General features: G+C 38.2%; 1 protein-coding gene across 1 annotated transcript in view; it reads right to left on the bottom strand.

Moving 5' to 3' along the window:
• The window catches only part of LOC131992507 (CUB and sushi domain-containing protein 1-like), a 442029-nt gene that overhangs the window by 64126 nt on the left and 358531 nt on the right, over positions 1–19372 (bottom strand). The window contains exons 40-46 of the mRNA XM_059358115.1: positions 16217–16335; positions 14043–14112; positions 11956–12072; positions 11336–11545; positions 8855–9043; positions 7229–7406; positions 424–569 (exon numbers count right to left, since the gene is read on the bottom strand). Of these exons, the coding sequence (XP_059214098.1) occupies positions 424–569; positions 7229–7406; positions 8855–9043; positions 11336–11545; positions 11956–12072; positions 14043–14112; positions 16217–16335 (1029 nt within the window). The remainder of the gene's footprint in view (positions 1–423; positions 570–7228; positions 7407–8854; positions 9044–11335; positions 11546–11955; positions 12073–14042; positions 14113–16216; positions 16336–19372) is intronic.

Genomic DNA, 19372 nt, shown 5'->3' with positions numbered 1-19372 from the left:
GAAAACAATGCACGCCCTGAGCAACAAGCTGAGTTGCACCCTTTGACACTGGGGCTGTACTACACAAAGCAACACACTACCAGGTGTGCTTCAGAAAGTGTTTCCTTTTCAATTCTTACAAATAGTGAATAGATGCAGATTAACGGAGAAAACAATGGAAAGTGAAAAAAAAAAGTGGTGCCCTATCATCTCTAGAAAGACCTCTGACCTTGTTTCTTGCACCACACATAATCTTACTGAGTATCTATTAAGATTTAATCAAGGAAATTAGTTTGATATTTGCAAATGCAGATAGCATGTAGAAATACTTTAACAACTGTGCATTACGTTTCAGTGCTAAATTTGGCAGTGTGAAAACTGCTGCACATGGACATATGAGGGTACTTGTACTACAGGTTAATGTGTGGGAGTTTGTATCTGTACCATGGAAATTGAGGATGAAGAACCCTCCAGTTGAGAAGTCTGAGTGAAATCGGATCAGGACCTTGGGGCTGGTACTGTAGGCCGACTCTAATGCCGTGTTGCCACTGAAGACTCCCAGCTGAGGACTAGACGTATCTGGGCCGTCCCTACAAATACACAGAGAGAAAACATAGACAACTGACAGTGTTTAAACTGGATGCAGGATAGATTTGAACTATTGCAGCAGAGAGATGGAGAGAGAGAAACCAAGTCAGACAAAAGCTGGCACAAAGACGTAATCAAAGTATTACATAGAGTTAACTTTTTCTTCTTTACAAAACTATCTAAAAAAGCTGCATAAGAGAAGAGTAAATGCCAGAAGTTTATTGGTAATTTTATATCAATGATATACTAGACGTTAGGATTTCAAACTAACTTGACAAGTGTCAAGTTTAATTTGAAAAGACTAGGAAAGCAGAATAGCAATGACTACTGAGTATTTCTGACGTTGGGGCTTCCCAGAGGCAGCGTAAACAAGACACCGTGGCAAATAACAATACGTCCACTAAACTCTCTCACTGGGTTTGTCTCATTATATTATCATCATCATCATCATCATTTTGTTATTATTATAATTATAGATTCTTCATAGCGCTATGTTAAACAAACTCTCACAGTGACTTCTAATAATCAAGTTTAGCAGCCTGACTGAAACATTTTGAGGATACTATTATAACAGTTTACCTTCTTACTCAGCTATAGGTAACCTGAGGGTAACTAAGGAGCCATGCTACACTGCATCTGCCCAGGTTCAACCTCCATTAGTTTTTATTTGCAACAGTTTTTATTCTCTCTTCTATTCTGTGTAAAAATATATAGATTTTTCTCATTGATCTGCCTGCAAAAAGTCACCCTCATCTCACCCCAAAATATTTTATTACAAATCTACAATTATCTCCAAAAGTGCCTCTGTAGATTCCTTATGATGAAAATCCATAATAGAGATGAAAATCTTAAATGGCAACATTGATTTGATTATTTAAAACATATTGAATAAAAAACAGAACTGCTGACTGGCATCAAACATCAACAATGTGCTGGTACATGTCTGCCAGAGCTCTGAAGGCAGGTCTGCGGTTGAGATGAGTATGGAGTTCTTATGAAATGCTGGTTGCGGATTTGCTTTCCCTGACTGGATCTAATTACAGTGGGGAAGGGAAACCAAAAGCAGCCTTTGTTAATAAAATAAAACATATATCTGCTACGACCACATGCTTGTTCATTGAAAGGGAAGCAAAAACATTTTCCTTTTTTTCTTTCCTTTTCCTTTTTTTTTTTTTTTTTACCCATTTCAAACAAGTTCGTTGAACAAAGCCCATGGATTAACTTTACTCATTAAATATTGAATGTTGCTGAAAGGTTACATTTTCTAAAGTTCCTAAATGCACAGTTTTAGGTTTTTAATGAACATGCCATTGGATTAAACAAGGGTTTTAAAAATTTAATTCATGAAGAGTGCCTGGGATCTCTTGGCTCCTCAATAATTCAAGGTCTTCTGAAGGTGTTGGAGCTCATTTGGAGTATCAAAATGTGGTATTTGGCTCATTTAAATTAAAACGGAGTAAGAATTTCCCAGCTCTATTTTCACTTACTGAAAAATACACAAGCCTAATGTTTTTCTTATATGCAATTTAATTTATTAAAATATATTTTTAGGAAGTTGTGTTTATTATTTAAAACTGCTCACAGAGTTGGTTAGTGACCTTTCCTCAGTGAAGTAAGAATGCGATCCTATGAAAGTCATAATGAAGTCAGTACCCTCAAGACATAGGATATTAGCTTGTGAGCAAAAAAGCTGCTAGTGTGAATCTCAACACCTACTGAAACAACACAGGAAGGAAAAGTGAATGTGATATTCTCCCACACATTTTAAGTAAGTCTGTGGAAATTAATATTACAAAGAAGTCTGATTTATTAAGATTTATCTGCTACAGGTGATTGACACGAGCACAGTGCAGCCAAGAATGGGGTGGGATTGGGAGGAATACATTTACAGAATGAAGGGGGTTTACAGCATTTATCATGAAGAGAACAGTGGATCCATCAACAATCTTTTAAAGAAAACTGATTCCTTTTTGCTGGTGATGAAAATACCTTGTGAAAGCGTTAAAAGACACAGTACAGTGTGTAGGGTTGCAAAATTCTGGGAATGTTCAAAGTTGCAAACTTTCCATTGGAAACAATGGGAATAAACCAGAATGCATGGGAATAAACCGAGTATTTACAAAATTGATGTTTGGCGCTCAACAGGGAACTTAAACATAGTTGGGGAAATGTATTTTAGCATAATCTTACAGTCAAGTAAACTTGAATATCACCATTTAAATGTTGAATGGGACTTTTTTTTTTGGGACTTTTTTTTTTTGTTTATTTATCTTTGGATATGACACAGTTCATTTGAAATTATCGAAATTTCCTGTTAATTCACATAAATTTCCATAATTCCCATGGAGAGTTCCCATTTTGGAATATTTTCAAAATTCCCCAGCTTAACTTACCATGGAGAGTTCCTGGAAATTTAACAGACATTTTCCACCCCTTTGCAACCCTAGTGGTATGAGTATTTATGGGCCTTCGTTTATCAAAATTATTGGGATAAAAAGCTGTATTATAGCTGAGTGCTGTCATTTTCTGGGCTTGTATGAATATACAGCATTTTCTCACTGAGTCAAATAACCAATGAACTTCATCTACATTGTTCTTATTGAGCACTATGATAGAACTCATAAAAGCACCCAAAAAGAAAATATTTCCTACATTGAAAAAAATAAAAAAAATAAAAATACTGCGTTTGATTTTGTCAAATCACCTGACTCTATACAGTACACTCTTAATTAAACTGTGACTATAGAGCACCATCAACTACTGTGTTGCTCTGCTGGTACATCCATAGCCCACTGTTAGAAATGGCTGAGTGATATTAGGCAGCAAGCCAAATTGCAACTGGTGGCAGACCACAGAGATAGTCTGGCTTCAGTCCCTGACATCTGGATGCAGCTGTCTCCACATAACCCCAGGGGTATACAGGGCACAAACCAGAAGACACACATCACTGCGATGTGGAATATACAGGACATCGTGAGGCATAAGGCAAAAGGCATTCATCACGAGTTTGATTAATGAGAAACCAGAACACGAGGAGTATGGTGGAGGAGGAAATCAGCATAACCACTGACAGCAGCGGCAGAATGAATGACCGGAAGGGAAAGCGTAGGCTCCTCAGATTGTAAAAAAGCACCTCATTGACTTGTTTGAATGTGAAGTGACTGTAAGTCAGCTGTTACTGATAGCAGTGCACAGATGTAATGCTCAGCCTGAACTAAAGCAATGCTCTGTGAACACATTACTCTTTATATCATCTTATGTTTATTGTTTAGTATCTGTAGTACACATAAAGCAGTTTTATATGTACAGCGGCTATGAGAAAAATACAATTTTAGAGTACCCCTTCATACATACACCAAATGTGTTTTTCTTCTGTTTATGTCCCCTGAAATGTCTGCCCTTGACGATACTGCAGAGTTCAGTGTTAATGTTTGTTTCTTGCCTGCATCAGAAATATCAATATCAATATGTACTAGCCCCTATACAAATAATTATATTTATAAGTGGTTATAAAATAGCAACAAAGACTAAAGTAAATTGTCAAGTTTCATCTCTAAGAAAATCAATCAGAACAAGATTGGCAAATATCCTCCAATGCCACCCAACTAAACTCTGAACTCTTGATTGCGCTTCAGTTCATAATTTTTGTCTTTACCTGAAACCATATCTATTTTATTGCCTGACATGAGAAAGGAGCGAGATGATCACTCCTTAGCTACTTCCATCAGCAGCTCCGTAAAAACATGATGAAGAGGATGTGTTTAATACTTTTTTCTACCACGCTAGAGATCTTGGTGTGCTCTGCTCTCAAGTGAAGTAACAGTAATAATGGGACGGATGCAAAGCCAGAGCCAGAATTTCTCAATGAGGGAGAAAGAGCAGATGTCCTTACAGCCCCTTTTCAGAGATTGATTTTTGTACTTTTATGTGGGAAAACCATGTTAAACAAATTATTAATTATAGCAGAGTATTTTTACAGACAAAACGTGTCTGGATGGGGAATTAAATCAATAATAGGCTTGCTTTGGTCTGCTTAAATCCAGTGTGACACATCTTTGGGATCAAACTCCTAAAGTTAACCATTGAAAAGTTCCATATTTATGAGAAATTATGCTCCCATTTCATTTCTTATTAACCCAGCATTTCACACAGGGCATATTGTGTTTCCTCTCATCCTCTTTCAAACTGAATTTAGAAATCCAAACAGCCAAATGCTCAAACCACGACAAAATGCACTGGCCCAGATTTTGAGCTCTTATGAGTACAATGAGATAATGACAGTGATCCTGTTTTTACAGTTCGCAGCAGATGCTCATAATTAAAGGTACTCAATATACACACTCCATTATTTAAAACTTTCTAAAGCCCTGTGTTCATTATCTAAATAGAATTGTGGCCATTAATTTACTGTTAACCCATTGTTTCTCTCACATTGCTCCAGCCGTCCACATGAAAGCACATTTGTTTCTGTCTGGTGAAAATGACCCAGAGACATTGCCTCACAACAAAAGGATGTAAGAAAGAATACAAAATCTGTTGAAGCACAGATGAACAGTGAGTGCATCTCTGTCAAAAAGAAAGGTGGCCAGAGTCACTGATGCAACAACCTTTGATCTGACTGACAACAACTGGTAATTATAGATATTCACCCTTTGTTCGCATCTCTACAGTACTGCTGCATGGAGTAAAACAAAGACATGTTTTATTCGATAATTTCTGCAAAGATTATTACCAGTAAAACTCTATAATTTGGAAATTAGTAATTAATTTCATACAGAATACAAGATAACCCTTATAGTGCAGTATAAGATAGTATATTTAATGTTTATTCAGGACCCAGTGAAGTGATGTGGGTTTAATCCTCTTCTGTCTGCGTGGCTGTAATATGTGGTTGAAAGTAACTAAGTACTCCTACTTCCTCAGGTTCTGTACTTCAGAACAATTTTGAGGTAATTGTACTTTAATTTTACTCCACCACATCTCAGAGGCAAATATTGTACTTTGTATAAATGTGTATATTAGAGTAACATACACATAAATACATGATGATCATAATATAATGTTAAATATATATGCTGTATAATGGGTACTTTTGGTATATTTTGATGCTGATACTAACTAACCCTTTACTTCATTGAAAAACATTTTTTTTCCACTGTAGTATTGATAGATCTGAATACCTCTCCCACCACTGGCTGTAATGCAGTAGTAATAGACCTTTGGCTCACCCACTCTAAATCTGTCTAAGGCCCTGGAAGGTGGATGCTATCACACAGGCTCTGAGCAAAGCACTCCTCTCTTCAGTGTCGGTCCCCAGTCACTTCCAAATATATTCATGTGTTGGAGATACGGCTAGATTGAGCAGTGCAACAGCCCAACATTTATGCACTAATCTCACATTACAGATGTCTTTTGGTACCCTACAATCTAGGAATGTGATTTCAGAATTTTGTTCCCCGTGAAATGTGCCAAAAACTCATGAATCACCAAAATCAATTTGCAACTGCAAAATAACTCGATGCCGCGCCTCTCCATAGCTATATCCATGGCTCTGGTAGCTGGTGAGATTGAAAGCGAGTAGTCACCGAGTGTGAATGTATTACTTTCCCGCTGCCTGCATTTCAACTACTCTCTCAATAAAGCTTGAGTCCTGAGCCTAAAAATAAAACACTCACCTCACCAAATATTTATTTCCTAAACCGAACGTGAACCGAATGATGACAGGACACAAATCCTACTTGATCTTAATGTTCTTCATAATATTCATAAATTCACTGTTGTATTTCATTCCTGACAACAAACTGTAACTATTAAGTGAGAAATTTCTCTCGGACTGACCCAAACTTGTCAAATCCAGCCAAGTCCCGTTGGATTTGTGAACCCAGCTCCACTGCTCCTTTCATTACATTTCCCACTCCCCACTGAATTTCATCATTACTGCCAGAGTTCCCCAGCCCTCTCCAAGTCTGCGTATGGCCACGGTACTGAGTTAGATTGAATTGGTCAGTGGTCCCATTGTAAATGCATTACTCTCACACTCCCTATTACAATCTTACCTCCACACTGAATCCCATTATTACTGCAGGAGTGTCAGTGTATGCATAGGACACAGTATATATGCGTGTTTGTATTAGGAGTGTATGGAGCTGTGATCCCTATGTATCAACCATACAGATCCATATGGGTTTCTGTGTATGTCGCTGTATGATAAAGTCATAAACAATTGACACATACTGATATATACCTTTGTAGAGACAAGACAATGTTTGTATTAAGTAAAAGATGTAAGGAATAAAAATGCAATCAATACCACCAATAAGGTTACTGCCTATAAAATATATCCCAATAAGTCTGTGTGAGATAAAGTGTGTGTGAGCGAGGGATAGAAAGAGATGAATAAAAAAAAAAAAGTAAAAAGTTGATACAAGTTCTTATTGGTGTGCAGAGAGGAGACAGGATATAAGTAAATTCAAGACTTACCCGTCAGTGATGCAATCAGTCCCAGGATAAAGGGCAACATTGAAAGGAAGCTTATGCATTTCTGTGTGTATATATATGTGTGTGTGTGTGTGTGTGTGTGTGTGTGTGTGTGTCTGTGTGTGTGTTTGTGTGTGTGTCTGTGTGTGTGAATAAGTTCAAGTGTAAGTGTATCCAGACTTACCAGACAGCGATGTAATCAGTGACAGGCTCTGTCTGCAATAAGGTAAAGTTGATATAAACTCCATGTCCGTGGGGAACAGTGATGAGCCAGCTGCAGTCTTGAGAGTTGGGGTATTCATTGGGGTACTGAGGTGAATAGATTGTCCCGTTTTCAGCCGTGACATTATAGCCGCAAGGAGCTGTAAAATGCAGAGTTATGAGATTATCTATTTGCAAATTTGTCACTTTCTTCAAATGTACATTGTGAGGAATATCATCCATCCATCCATCCAATATCTGTAACCGCTTATTGTATTCAGGGTCGCAGCGGGACCTGAAATAACCCACGCTAACACAGGGAGAACATGCAAACTCCACACAGAAGGGCCCACGCCTCTTGCTGAGAGGCTATAATGCTTACCACTGCACAACTGTGCTGCTCGAGGAATAATAATAACAACAATTATCATGATTATTTGTGGTAATAGAAGAAGGAGGGGCACTAGTGTTACTGGTAGTGACAAGAGCAATTATTGTGTGACTGATTTATGAAGTAAATGACTTAACTGCTTACAGAGCTAGCTTGTAATACCAGTGAAAGATGAAATTAAATTTCAATTACAACATTTTCTAAATGTAGAGATTTTAAATTACCATTTGTACCTGAGGGTTGGGGATACTCTGGGGTAAAAATTATCCTTGTTATTATTAGGGCCACGGGGCAATCGCACCGAGCACTGGCACCTATAGCAATAGCCCCGGACAAATTATATATCAAAACGCGCGGTTTGATCGGGATTGGTGTGCTATTACTTTTCTCTGCGGAATACAAATTTTTCGTGACATAAGTCTCAAAAAACTGGGCAAAATTTTGCATTGAAGTGAATGGGACGACCGAAATAAATGAGCGAAAAAGAACAATAATTGGAGATTTTCAAACGTCTACTTCTCCGGCATAATTTCACTTAGAGACTCCATTTAAACTTTAAACAGTAGACACAAGTCTTGTGTATTGGTGTATTAATCCATGTTTCGATAGGTCATATAGTTTTTTATCAATCCCAAAAAATAAATTTGAAAACTGCGCTCCAGGCCGCAAATTCCACTCTACAGAAATAATTTATACATAGAAATGTAGGAAAATTTGTCTTCTCACTCACAATCCTCTGGTAAAGCTGTCAGAGTTATAGTTTGGGTGTAGGACGCACAGATGCGCCACCAACACACACCAACAGCCTCATTGACTCACATGTTACACATGTCCAGATACACGTTTCACACATACACACATTTTGAGGATGAAAGGGCATAGATTGCTGTATAAATAAATACTTGAAAAGGAATGCTTGTTGTAGGTGTGCTTCTTGTATATAATATAGTATCATAACATTACTAGTATTAATTGTTTGAAATCTCTGAAGAATCTCATCATAGTGTACACACAACGGCAGTAGCCCCCGTGGCCCTTTCAGAATTTCCCCAGAGGAAATTTTCTAGTATTTATTTATTATATAAAATGATGTGTTACAGCACAGCATAAACTGGCTACTGCAAGAACTCTATTTATATAACATCTTAATTGTGATCCTGACAAATACTTTTAACCAATCAAAAAAATTAATATCAAAGAGTCCTTTGTAGTTCTTACCTTCACAGCGGGGAAATGGGTGGTTCCACTTCCGGTTGGTCCCATGCAGGCAGGTTAGTACTGGGTGTCCGATCAAAACATATCCAGGGTAGCACTGAAAAGTTACCGACTGGCCCGCACTGTAGTCATTATTGATGATGTCACCGTTTGAGAAAGGAAAAGGGTCCTGGCAGTTTTGAAGCTGATAGGCTAAAGAGAGAAATGAAAATATATAACAGTCACTATGGAAATACTGTGGTTTAATTATAGATTTAATGATATTTTGTTGCCAGGAAAATAAAACAAACAGGATAGGCAGACATACAGTCATTGGCCCTGATCACACTGAGACATGTTGCCAGAAAAATTGTTAGTGAAACCTACTCAATTGAAGACTGGAAGTGCATCCAGACAAAACTTGCAGAAGGGATGGTGGTATCCCTTCTTGTCATGATCCCAAAACTTGGATGGATCTTGACATCTTCCTGAATCAATTTTTTCCCCAGTTAATTACATGTGATGTACAGCTCCAAAGGCACACCAGGTTCGACCCATGCACTTTGCTGAGACATTTTTGAATCAGTTACGTGTGTAACTGCGTGTCTTGGTCTGATCTGGGCCATACTCAGATTAACAAATACAATGTGTTCCTCTGCATTCGACAGTGTACATTTTTACACAGCTGCCTTTTATGCCTCCCTATGCCTTCCAACTCCAAAAATAACAATTACTTTTCATTGTATTATTCAGGTGAAGACTTGAAGGGGCATTACAAAAAATCTATGACACCAGGCTACCTCAATACAGTGACATCGGTAGATCTAATCTCTTCCTATACAGTTATCTGGCACATGTATGCAGACTGTCTGATAGAAGCAGGATTTAAAATGTAGGAGGGAACGGCATACAATACAATCAATGTGTACAGGAACACCTGTGCTGCTGCAGAGTACGAGCTAAACAATCCCAGGTCCAGATGGGAGACGCCAGAAAAGATGCCTAAGAACGGCAGAACAAAGATCCTATGGGACTTTTAGAAACTGATGGGTAAACAAATATTGACAAATCTAACTGGACATTGTGGAAATGCAGAAGGAACAGAAAAACAAGTGGTGACAGATGTAGAGATCCCATGTGAAAGCAGCATCAAGGGGGAAGGGATATGAGCCATAAAGACATACCAGGGGCTGGTATGTCTCGAGGAACCAGAGAAAATGTAGAAAATGTAAGTTAAAGATTGTCCAAGTGGTAGTGGGAGTACTTGTGGCTGTGAAACTACAATCAAGAAGGTGCAATGCCAGCATGCCAAACACGAAAACTGGAATCAGAACTCCCTTCAGATTTTATTAGCAATGTTTGGGTCGAAACAACAGTGTGAGGGTGCTTTCTATTGATTTTTTGGCACTTGTCCCACTGAGGGCTAATGGATGTGCACATGACCAGTCAGCATATTGAACCTGACACCTCCTCAGTCTTGAGAACAGAACCTGAGTGGTGCAGGGGTGAAAGCATGCACCCAGGCTGAAGCACTATAAATTGTGTTAATTTAACAAAAGGGTAGTATCATGAACCTCCCTGTGTAGTGCATCCTCCTGATGAAGATCTTTGCTGTAAATAAATGCATCTTGTGTAACTTCAAGGAAACATGTCCACAAGCTCCACTCGCCAACAGCTGGAGTAAGCGGGGACAAGGGCTGCAGTGTTAGGGGGATTGGTCATTGCAAATTGGAAGAAGAAAGAGAAAAATGATAAGATGCATGTGAGTGTGGAATAGCTTATGTGTAAGTTAGTAAGCCGTGTTCTACTTATGCTGGCGTAAAGGCCCACAGTGCATCTCTTGTGTCTTTGAAGTGAAGCACTTAGGGCTACAAGTAAAGCCTGCTGGACAAGATGCCAGTCTCTCACAGGGGCTTACTAACAATCCATCTCTTTTAATGATGAGAGGAAAGCCATAAGGTTTTTTAAGTCTTTAGCATGACTCATCCACGGATCAAAGCTCAAAACCTCATTGCAATACGTTTTTTCATCCTACCCTTCATTTCTTGGAGTTGGGAAGGCTTTGTAATTTGGCGACTAGGTTTGGATTTTAATTTATTCAGAACATTTGAGAAGACCATTTCTATTTTTCAATCATTCAGGCAACCGTCTTGCGGTTCCAAATCTGGACATACTAAACAAAAAGCTCAATTTGAATAGTACACAAAAGTTTACAAAAGCACACATTCACGACATGAATAATAATTACGGTACCAAAGAACATGCAAAAGGTGGAAGAAAATAGAGTCTGCAGACTAGATAATGCTATGAACACACAGTTACCACCAAGATAGTAATTAAATATATATGTTCATGGGAGCAAGAATCTAGTGTGTGGACCTTATTTTGTTTGTTCTGTTTTTCTCAGCATCCCTTGAGAAGCCCAATTCATCCGCACATGCCTGCAGTGCAACCTCAGGGTTTGTGTCTGCAGTCATCAAAATCAAAAATCACATGTGAACTCACCCTGATAGGTCAGTCTGAACCCAGGCCTGTTCTCTGAGTGGTCACTGTAGAAATGGATGACCGTCAGGTGGGTAGTACTTAGCAAAGGGGGCGGGATCTGTGAGCCGGTAAACTGTCCAATAAGAGCAGAGCTGTGCTGTGGTCCAGCCCTGACCTCTAGAAAGTCATGGTTGTCTTCAGAGGAGAAGTTTTGGAACTGAATATGGGCTCCTAGGATACAAACACAGAATCATTTAAATAATGTAATGCAATTTAATTCATATTAAATAATTTACTAGACTATATACAATACATAAAACATCTTATTGGAATTAGAGTAGAATTTTACACAAAAAGGATTTTATATCTTAAAGGTGGCCTAAATGTTATGGACCTGAGGACACAGGAAAAATATCTAAAATATGTTCATTTCAAACCACCAGTTACTGTAAACAGTTATTAAACAGCACACACCATGTGTCAGCCTTCAATTAAACATGTAGTGAAGCTTTCAACAAACCATGTGTTGCTGCTGCAATTTGTGCTGAAAAACAAGGTGTTTGTTTCCTAACTATCCTAAAAGATTCACTGAGAAGTGACACATTCTTTTTAGGAGTATTCTTCCATCCCATAATACTTACCATATCCAGTTGGCAGGGTGATTTGCCAGGTGCAGTCCAGGTTGCCGGGGTAGTTGCCAGGGAAACCTGGACTGAGGATGACACCACTCATCTCAGACAACACCCCGCCGCAACGAGCTGACAAGAGAGGCACAGCAAACACATTGTTAAAACAGGCAAGGCATGAGCAATATACAGTAGAGTTCCTCACTTTATCCTCTTTGCTTCAACAGAAAGGTTATCCCACAACAAAAAGGAAAAAAATAATTGAAAACACAGCAGCAAGCAGCAAAGGACATGAGTTTGAGCACTGTTTCAGGGAGATTTTTAGTAACCATATTTACACTCAGTGGCTTCCAGTGGCTCACTGGCCACTTGACTAGGTACACCTGTACAAACTGATGCATTTCAATAGGGCCGCTTTGCCACTTTATGAAGTTTACAAAATTCAATTTTTGGTGACATTGTCAGAAATGTGTCTATTTGATTATGTATTTAATACTGAGGTCATGGTTAAAGGTGGTGTTGTGTTGGACTGAATTATACTGAGAGGTGTTTCTTATTTTCTGTCCTCCCTACTGTATATACAGACTGGAGGGCAGAATATAAGAAACAGTTCTGAATATAACGAATTCCAATAAAACACCACCACTAACTAGACTTCAATGCTAAAACAGATAAATTAACGAAAAAATCTCTCTTCACAGCAAGAAATTAAATACAAATAATTAAACAACATTATAGGCATCATAAAAACTGAATTTATGGCACACTTTATGTATTGGATTGGAATAGATTATATAGGTGTACCTGATAAAATGGTGTGTTGGTTTAAAATGGTTTAAAATAGCAAAACATTATTTTTGAGAATAGGGGAAAGTGAAAAAAACGACTAATGTTAAGGGTTATGGACTTGATGCGTTTGGCCTCTGCTGATATAAAAAAAATTTAATTACAATTTGACTCTTTTATAATTTGTCTTGTATTCTCAGTTTTGAGGTTCAAGATAGGATTAGATATAGAGATCATTAGAAAATTAAAATATTAAAATTAAAATAATTAACTGAACACAGTATCATTGAGTTAATTTATTTGGTGGTAACCAAAGTATATGAAACCAGCTGTTAAGAGTCTGGAAATCATGTTTCAAAATTCAAAGCTAGACTTCATAGATGCTTGGACCATAAATGTTGAATTTCAGTAAATCCTTGAAAACCAATGGTGACAGACAAATATCTTAAAACTTATGGCTCACCCTTCTATTGACAGATTTGGACATAATTCAGTTGGCGCAAGTGTCTGACTGAAATAGGAAAAGCTGGATTTGACACATACGGAAGACGGCTGTGGCAGTGCTGAGTTTAGTTAGTCCTGACATGTCAAGGTTGAGTTTAACTGGAATTGGCTTTCCAGACCCGCTACAAGTTTTCACCAAACACAAACATCAATGAAATCAAGATCCCTTTACTCTATTGTGGAAGTTAGGAAGCATTGGCTCTCAGCACAAGAAATAAAATTGTGTTTGTATCCAGCAGTTATAAACTGATCTCATACTGTAAATTGTTGCTTACTTCTAACTTAATAACAATACACCAATTAAGTAATTAGGAACCACACTTTCTATCTATTTACCAAATGAAGAAGCAATATTCCAGCAGTATGCAACTATGAGTGGATGTCATTTTTGCAAAATATTCAACTGCCAGATAAAATACTGTTTCAGCATTTAGCAAGTCTTTATATGGGAGAAATTGTGCTTTACTGACTGGAATCTAGTTTCTACTTTAAAAAATGATATCCATTTCAACTGACTTTGATCTCTTAACAATGATATTGCTTCTCGACAGTATTTTATGATGTACAACTGAGGAATTTCACACACTGACGTATAATCAATTGACATTGACATTTTTATTTTTAGACAGAGGTATGCTCACATCTCTAACCTACTGGAATGCTTCTGTCACTTTGCTGTGCAGGTCTTAAAGTTCAATGTGAACCTCACACCTGCAGGACATATTTTTTCCCCCATTGGATCGATCATTTATAAAACAACTTGGCCAACAGAGCAGAGTGAATGTGTGTATGTGTGTGTGTGTGTGTGATACCTATGCAAAGAGGAGGTGGGTAGTTCCATCGGCGCACAGTCCCAGGCATGCAGGAAATGTGAGAGTGACCCTGAAGTGTGAAGGAGATAATTGTTATGATAATTATGTTCTGGGAAAAGTGATATTGTAAGGAATCTTTTCAAAATTTTTATGATGAAAGTATGTTTTTCTATTAAAAAAAGGTTGCAATCTTGGCATTTCCTCTAAGAACATGACAATAATTTTGGAGTTTATTTATCTAAAGTTGCAATGTAGCCAACCAATATGACTACGTAGCTCATTTGTTTCTACCCTCTTATATGACTGTTACGGCAGGAGTGGTTTGTGTTTTTCTTTGTCTTTTTTGTCTCCTTTTAGGGACCCCCTACCAAGTTGGTGTGAGTGGTCAGACACAACTGTACTCATTTACTAATTAAAAGACGAATCATCAGATCGACACATCTTCATACCTACACGTATCAGCCCCAGTTTTAACATACCGCTCGGTTAACATTGTGAAACTGTTGCGTTGTGAAACTGTTTGGTTAGGTTTAGACAACAAAACTACTCAGTTATCTATAGGAAAAGATGGTTTGGGTTAGAAGAAGTAGGTTCAAAAGGACATGACATAGATCCGTAGTTGATACAGAACATAACAAATTTACTAAACATTGTCATTTTCATATAAAAAGTAAACATTGACTTTGGTTTCACACGAGACAGGAAGAGTCATCCATTGGGTCAAAGTCCTGTGTTCGTTTGACCCATTCAACCACTTCGACCTCCTCTGCATGCAGACTTTGTCATTCTTTATCACAAAACGCCTGCCTTCATCTTCCTATCATAATTACTACAGACACTAGAGAGGGTGGAGCCTAACAAACATATGGTTTGCTTGTACAAACTACTAGTGGTGTGACGATGTTTCTTGTCGCATTAAAAATCTGTCTCGCGAGATTTGTGAGCTATCCAAACTTCTATTTGTGACCTGTGGGGGCAGTAAAAGGAAAAGAAGAAGAGGAGGAGAAGGAGGGAAAAGCAGCAAGCAGCCATGATAACGTCGCAGACGCTCGTTAAGAAGAGTAATGAATCGAACCGGCACAGTCCTCCTGCAGCAGTCTCTCCCAGCTGCAGAGCCGGAGTCTGCAAATTGCTAATAGGCTAACAGTTAGCTCTGTAGGAGTACAGTGTGTATGTGCTGCTGCTGCAGGAGGTGTTCACTAAGCGATCTCTGTTTGTTTGAAACAAGCACCGGACACTGCGCACAGTTAGTGATGCTGGTTAATTCAAGATCGCTATGTTTATGATCAGCGGAGATGCTGTGCATAATTAGCCATGCTGCTATGTTTTGATCAGATGTTGATGTTTTGCGGCGGCGGCGGCCACAGTTGCTTCTCCCGTGTTTAATCCATCGCTTATGTGATCACGGTCGTAACTGTCGATAAGCGATAAGCGATTACGCGACGATGGAAAACAATACGTCACCTCCGGAGTCTCGTAAATCCCTCTTGGGCCCTATTTTTTAATGGAGACACGCAGAGTGAATGAACATTTGTGAGGGCGTGGCCTGAGATTTTCCCGGTGGCCACACTTCCTCCTAAAGGAAACACGGCTCATATTGTTTGCACTTGAAAGAAAGAGAGAAATATTTAATTTTATTTCTTTTATTTTAACTTTTATAAATTTTAGTTTAAGTTTCAATTTGAAGAAGTTTATTAAAAGCTCATGCTTACATCATGCATGTAAAGAGTCAAAATAAAACATTTCAAAATGCATGTGCAACTCGTTTAAATAAAAGTCTGTTGGTCCAGTCATGTATTGTGTCATTGTAGTTTTCTTAAAATCTCGTCTCGTCTCGTTCTCGTGAATCCAATATCGTGTCTCGTCTCGTGTATCGTCACACCCCTACAAACTACCTATAGAGTTGTTATTTGGGAAATTTTTTTTTTTTTTTAAATGCCTGCAAATTGTAATTGATATAGCAGTATGTGTCGGCCCAGAAGTTTCACTATATTTAGTCTGCTTCTTATAAATAATAAATGAAAATCACTTCTGTTGAATACCACACAGTGAAAACCCGCAGTAAACTATGTACATACATGTATGTACAAGTACCATGCATCAGCATCTTTGGATAAAAATGTATATACTAATACATTTTATCATTGGTCATTTTGTGTGTCTGTGTTCCTTACCTGTAATGTGTATCCAGGTTCACAGGTGAATGCCACCACCTCATTGACCATGTATCTGTCTCCTGCTTTAATGCCATTCGCTGGGATCATTGGCTCTGGACAGGTGGTAAGACCAACAGCTATAAAAAAAAAAAAAAAAAAAGAAAGAACATAAACAATAATTATGTCATTACTATTATTTATTTTATCATTGTCAGTTTTCTATGTAAACATTGCTTCACCTCTGGTTTAAGAGGATAATTACAGCCAGATAGCCTATAGACAGGAAAATGTAATATATATGACATGATCATCACTTCTTTAAGTTTTAGATGGCTGCTGCCTTGATGTTAATTATCAAACTTACCATGGCAACTACAAATATTTTTATTCTACACGACAATGACAGAGAAACTCATGGTAACAACAAGAAAACCTCATTGCTTTCCCTTGACCTGTACAGTATGTGGTCTCTGTGTTGAAAAGAATACAGCAGTTAACCTTATCTCTGTACCTGCACTTGTTTGCATCTGTCTGAGTAAAAGAATAACGTTTTTCAACATATGAGAAAATTACAATATTTAAATTAATTTGATAAGATAGTAATGTGGCAGATTAATTTACAAATGCTCTTGATGGTATTTTTTCTAATACACAAGAGCCTATTTATGAACATGACAGCCAGTATGATAAAAGAGCTTGTATGTCATCTGCGGTGACAGTGGCCTCTAGAATGCGCTTGAAAATATGTGAAGGTAACATAATGACTTTGGTTGTGTATTCCCAAACCAATAAAGGTTAAAGACATCCTTAATAAGTTTGACAGCAGCCAGCCCTTCATCAAATAGCATCAGTAGGAGTGTATCCTTGTGTTCATGACTGTGTGTGTGTGTGTGTGTGTGTGTGTTTGTGTGTTTCACTTGGAAACTTCCGCAGGAGACTGCCCTAGAGCGGTTACCATGGCAACACAGGGGTGGAAGAGGGATAGAGAGTGAAAGAAGGAGAGAGAGAGGAGTGAATGCTTGTGTGTGTGTGTGTTTGCTTGTGTGCCTGGTCTTGTTGGTTCATTATCTACCTTCCTACCAGCAAAACGATGTGATCCCACTGAGCTCACACACACACACACACACACACACACACACACATAAATCCAGGTGGCCCAGCCCCAGTGTGTGACATTTGTGAGTGTGTGTGCATGACTGACTGTTACATGAGTGTGTGCTTGCCGTGAGGGATGGGGGGGGGTTATTTTTTTTTATTTTTTTTAAATGGAGCTTAAGTGAAAAAGCTGCATGACACTGAAACTTGAAGACACACATGTGTGCACACAGTGTGTTATTAGGCAGAGCATCAGCAGGCTGTCAGGATAACTGATCAATGAAACTATTCCATTTGGCTGACCATCTCCCTCTCTTTCTCTGTGTGAGCGAGCAAACTGCTCCCTCTTTTCCCTGCTTATGACAGAGCAGTGATGCTCTGTAAAATGCTGACAATACCACAAACCACCCCACTAGGGCCACTAGACTACAACTAGACAGTGTCAGCACTTAAGTCTAACTGACTGGATTTACTATACTTCTGTTTCGGTTTATTTGACGACAGACAAGGGAGAGAGATGTCTCACTCTGCCCTTTAGAGGAAAGGGGCTTTAGTCAGCCTAAAACGATGAGAACATCATCACCACAATGATTTGCTCGTCTGCAGCAGATGATGTTGCCTACTTATTAGAACAACCACATTACTGCAAAACCGACAAGGAGAACTTTTAACAGCACAGCAGATACATGACTGGTCTTGTTTTTCTTGTTTCTACAGAAAACATATCATGGAAAACAACAACAGTACATTTCAAATAAATTAGTGTACAACATGTATTGTGTCAAAAACAGTTCCAGAAATAGTTACACTATTTTAGGTTGACAGTTGACAGTTATTAACTTAGTCAAGGAGGTTATGTTTTTAGTTTGTTTTGTCAGTCTGTCAGCAAGCTACCACTAAAAATGACTGGAACTAAATTATTTTTTACTTTTGTTAACTTTGCAACATTCATGTGGTGCCAGAAATAATCAGAAAAAATAGTTTTCATATTTTATGGCTCACCTGATCCATTTCCTTCATTTTTGTTGTCATGTAAATACTGGAAACAGCTGTATGATGCTACGATGCACCAATGTTGGAAGAACAACTTCCCACCTTGAAAAATGGGAGCATCCAACAGGTGCATGAATTACCATTTGCATTAGTTGAGGTCTGTGCTCTCATAGTGCCATTCAGGCTGTGAATTCAAAGATGATATAGTCATAAGACACTATTGTTTAATTGTTTATTGTTTTGGGAAATACTATTTGCTTTTACTATAGTTTTTGTTCAGAGAACCAGCATGAACAATCATCTGTAATTGTAATGTTGTTGTCTCTGTTCTTATCACCTGTTGAACATACGTATAGTGATGTCTGCAAAACTTAATGCTAAATGAAAAAAGTTAAAGTCCTTGTGGTGAGACCTCCTGTAAAGAACCTCTCAAGCTAACTTGGAACACATTCTGCTACAAATTAGAGTGCTGGCACTCATGTTGCGATAAGCAAACCTACAATTTTAGTCCTGCAAAAGCTCTTATTGAGTAGTAATGTTTGATAAATATATTTGAGGGTGATCTTGCAAAAACTTCAGTGCTAAGCATTCTGTATTTGGACTTCTCTGATAACAGTAAACTGCCTGCAATGTGTTGGCTTGCCACATAATAGCAGACTTTGACTACACAAGGGTAGAAACACCAAAAAACACCCATTTGAAATCTATGTTTGTCAAAAATATGAAGCCATACATTTCATTTTTTCGCTACATTTTGTAGTCTTCATTTTTGTCCTGTTGTGGTTATGATTCACTATGTGATCAGAGCTGATACCAAGTTTGCTCGGATACACTCAGGTATTACACATAGTGGCACACATACTCTGAGACTAACACAAACCTGATTAGAGGACTAAAAAAGACATCTAATTCCAACATTCCTGCCAGCACAGTTTCACCCAAAATCCTCTCTCCGTGGAAACTTTGGGACATGTAGAGACCGAAATCACCTGCACTGTCATTAAATAATGTATGTGTTGCAGGCCTGAGTCAAACATTACTGTAACATAAAAATAGAAGAGTGGTTTTACCCACACTGAGTACCAT

Source organism: Centropristis striata, chromosome 2, assembly GCF_030273125.1.
Source record: "Centropristis striata isolate RG_2023a ecotype Rhode Island chromosome 2, C.striata_1.0, whole genome shotgun sequence".
NCBI classification, from domain to species: Eukaryota; Metazoa; Chordata; class Actinopteri; order Perciformes; family Serranidae; genus Centropristis; species Centropristis striata.
The sequence above is the reverse complement of the archived record's forward strand: the minus strand, read 5'-3'. Positions and strand labels throughout refer to the sequence as shown.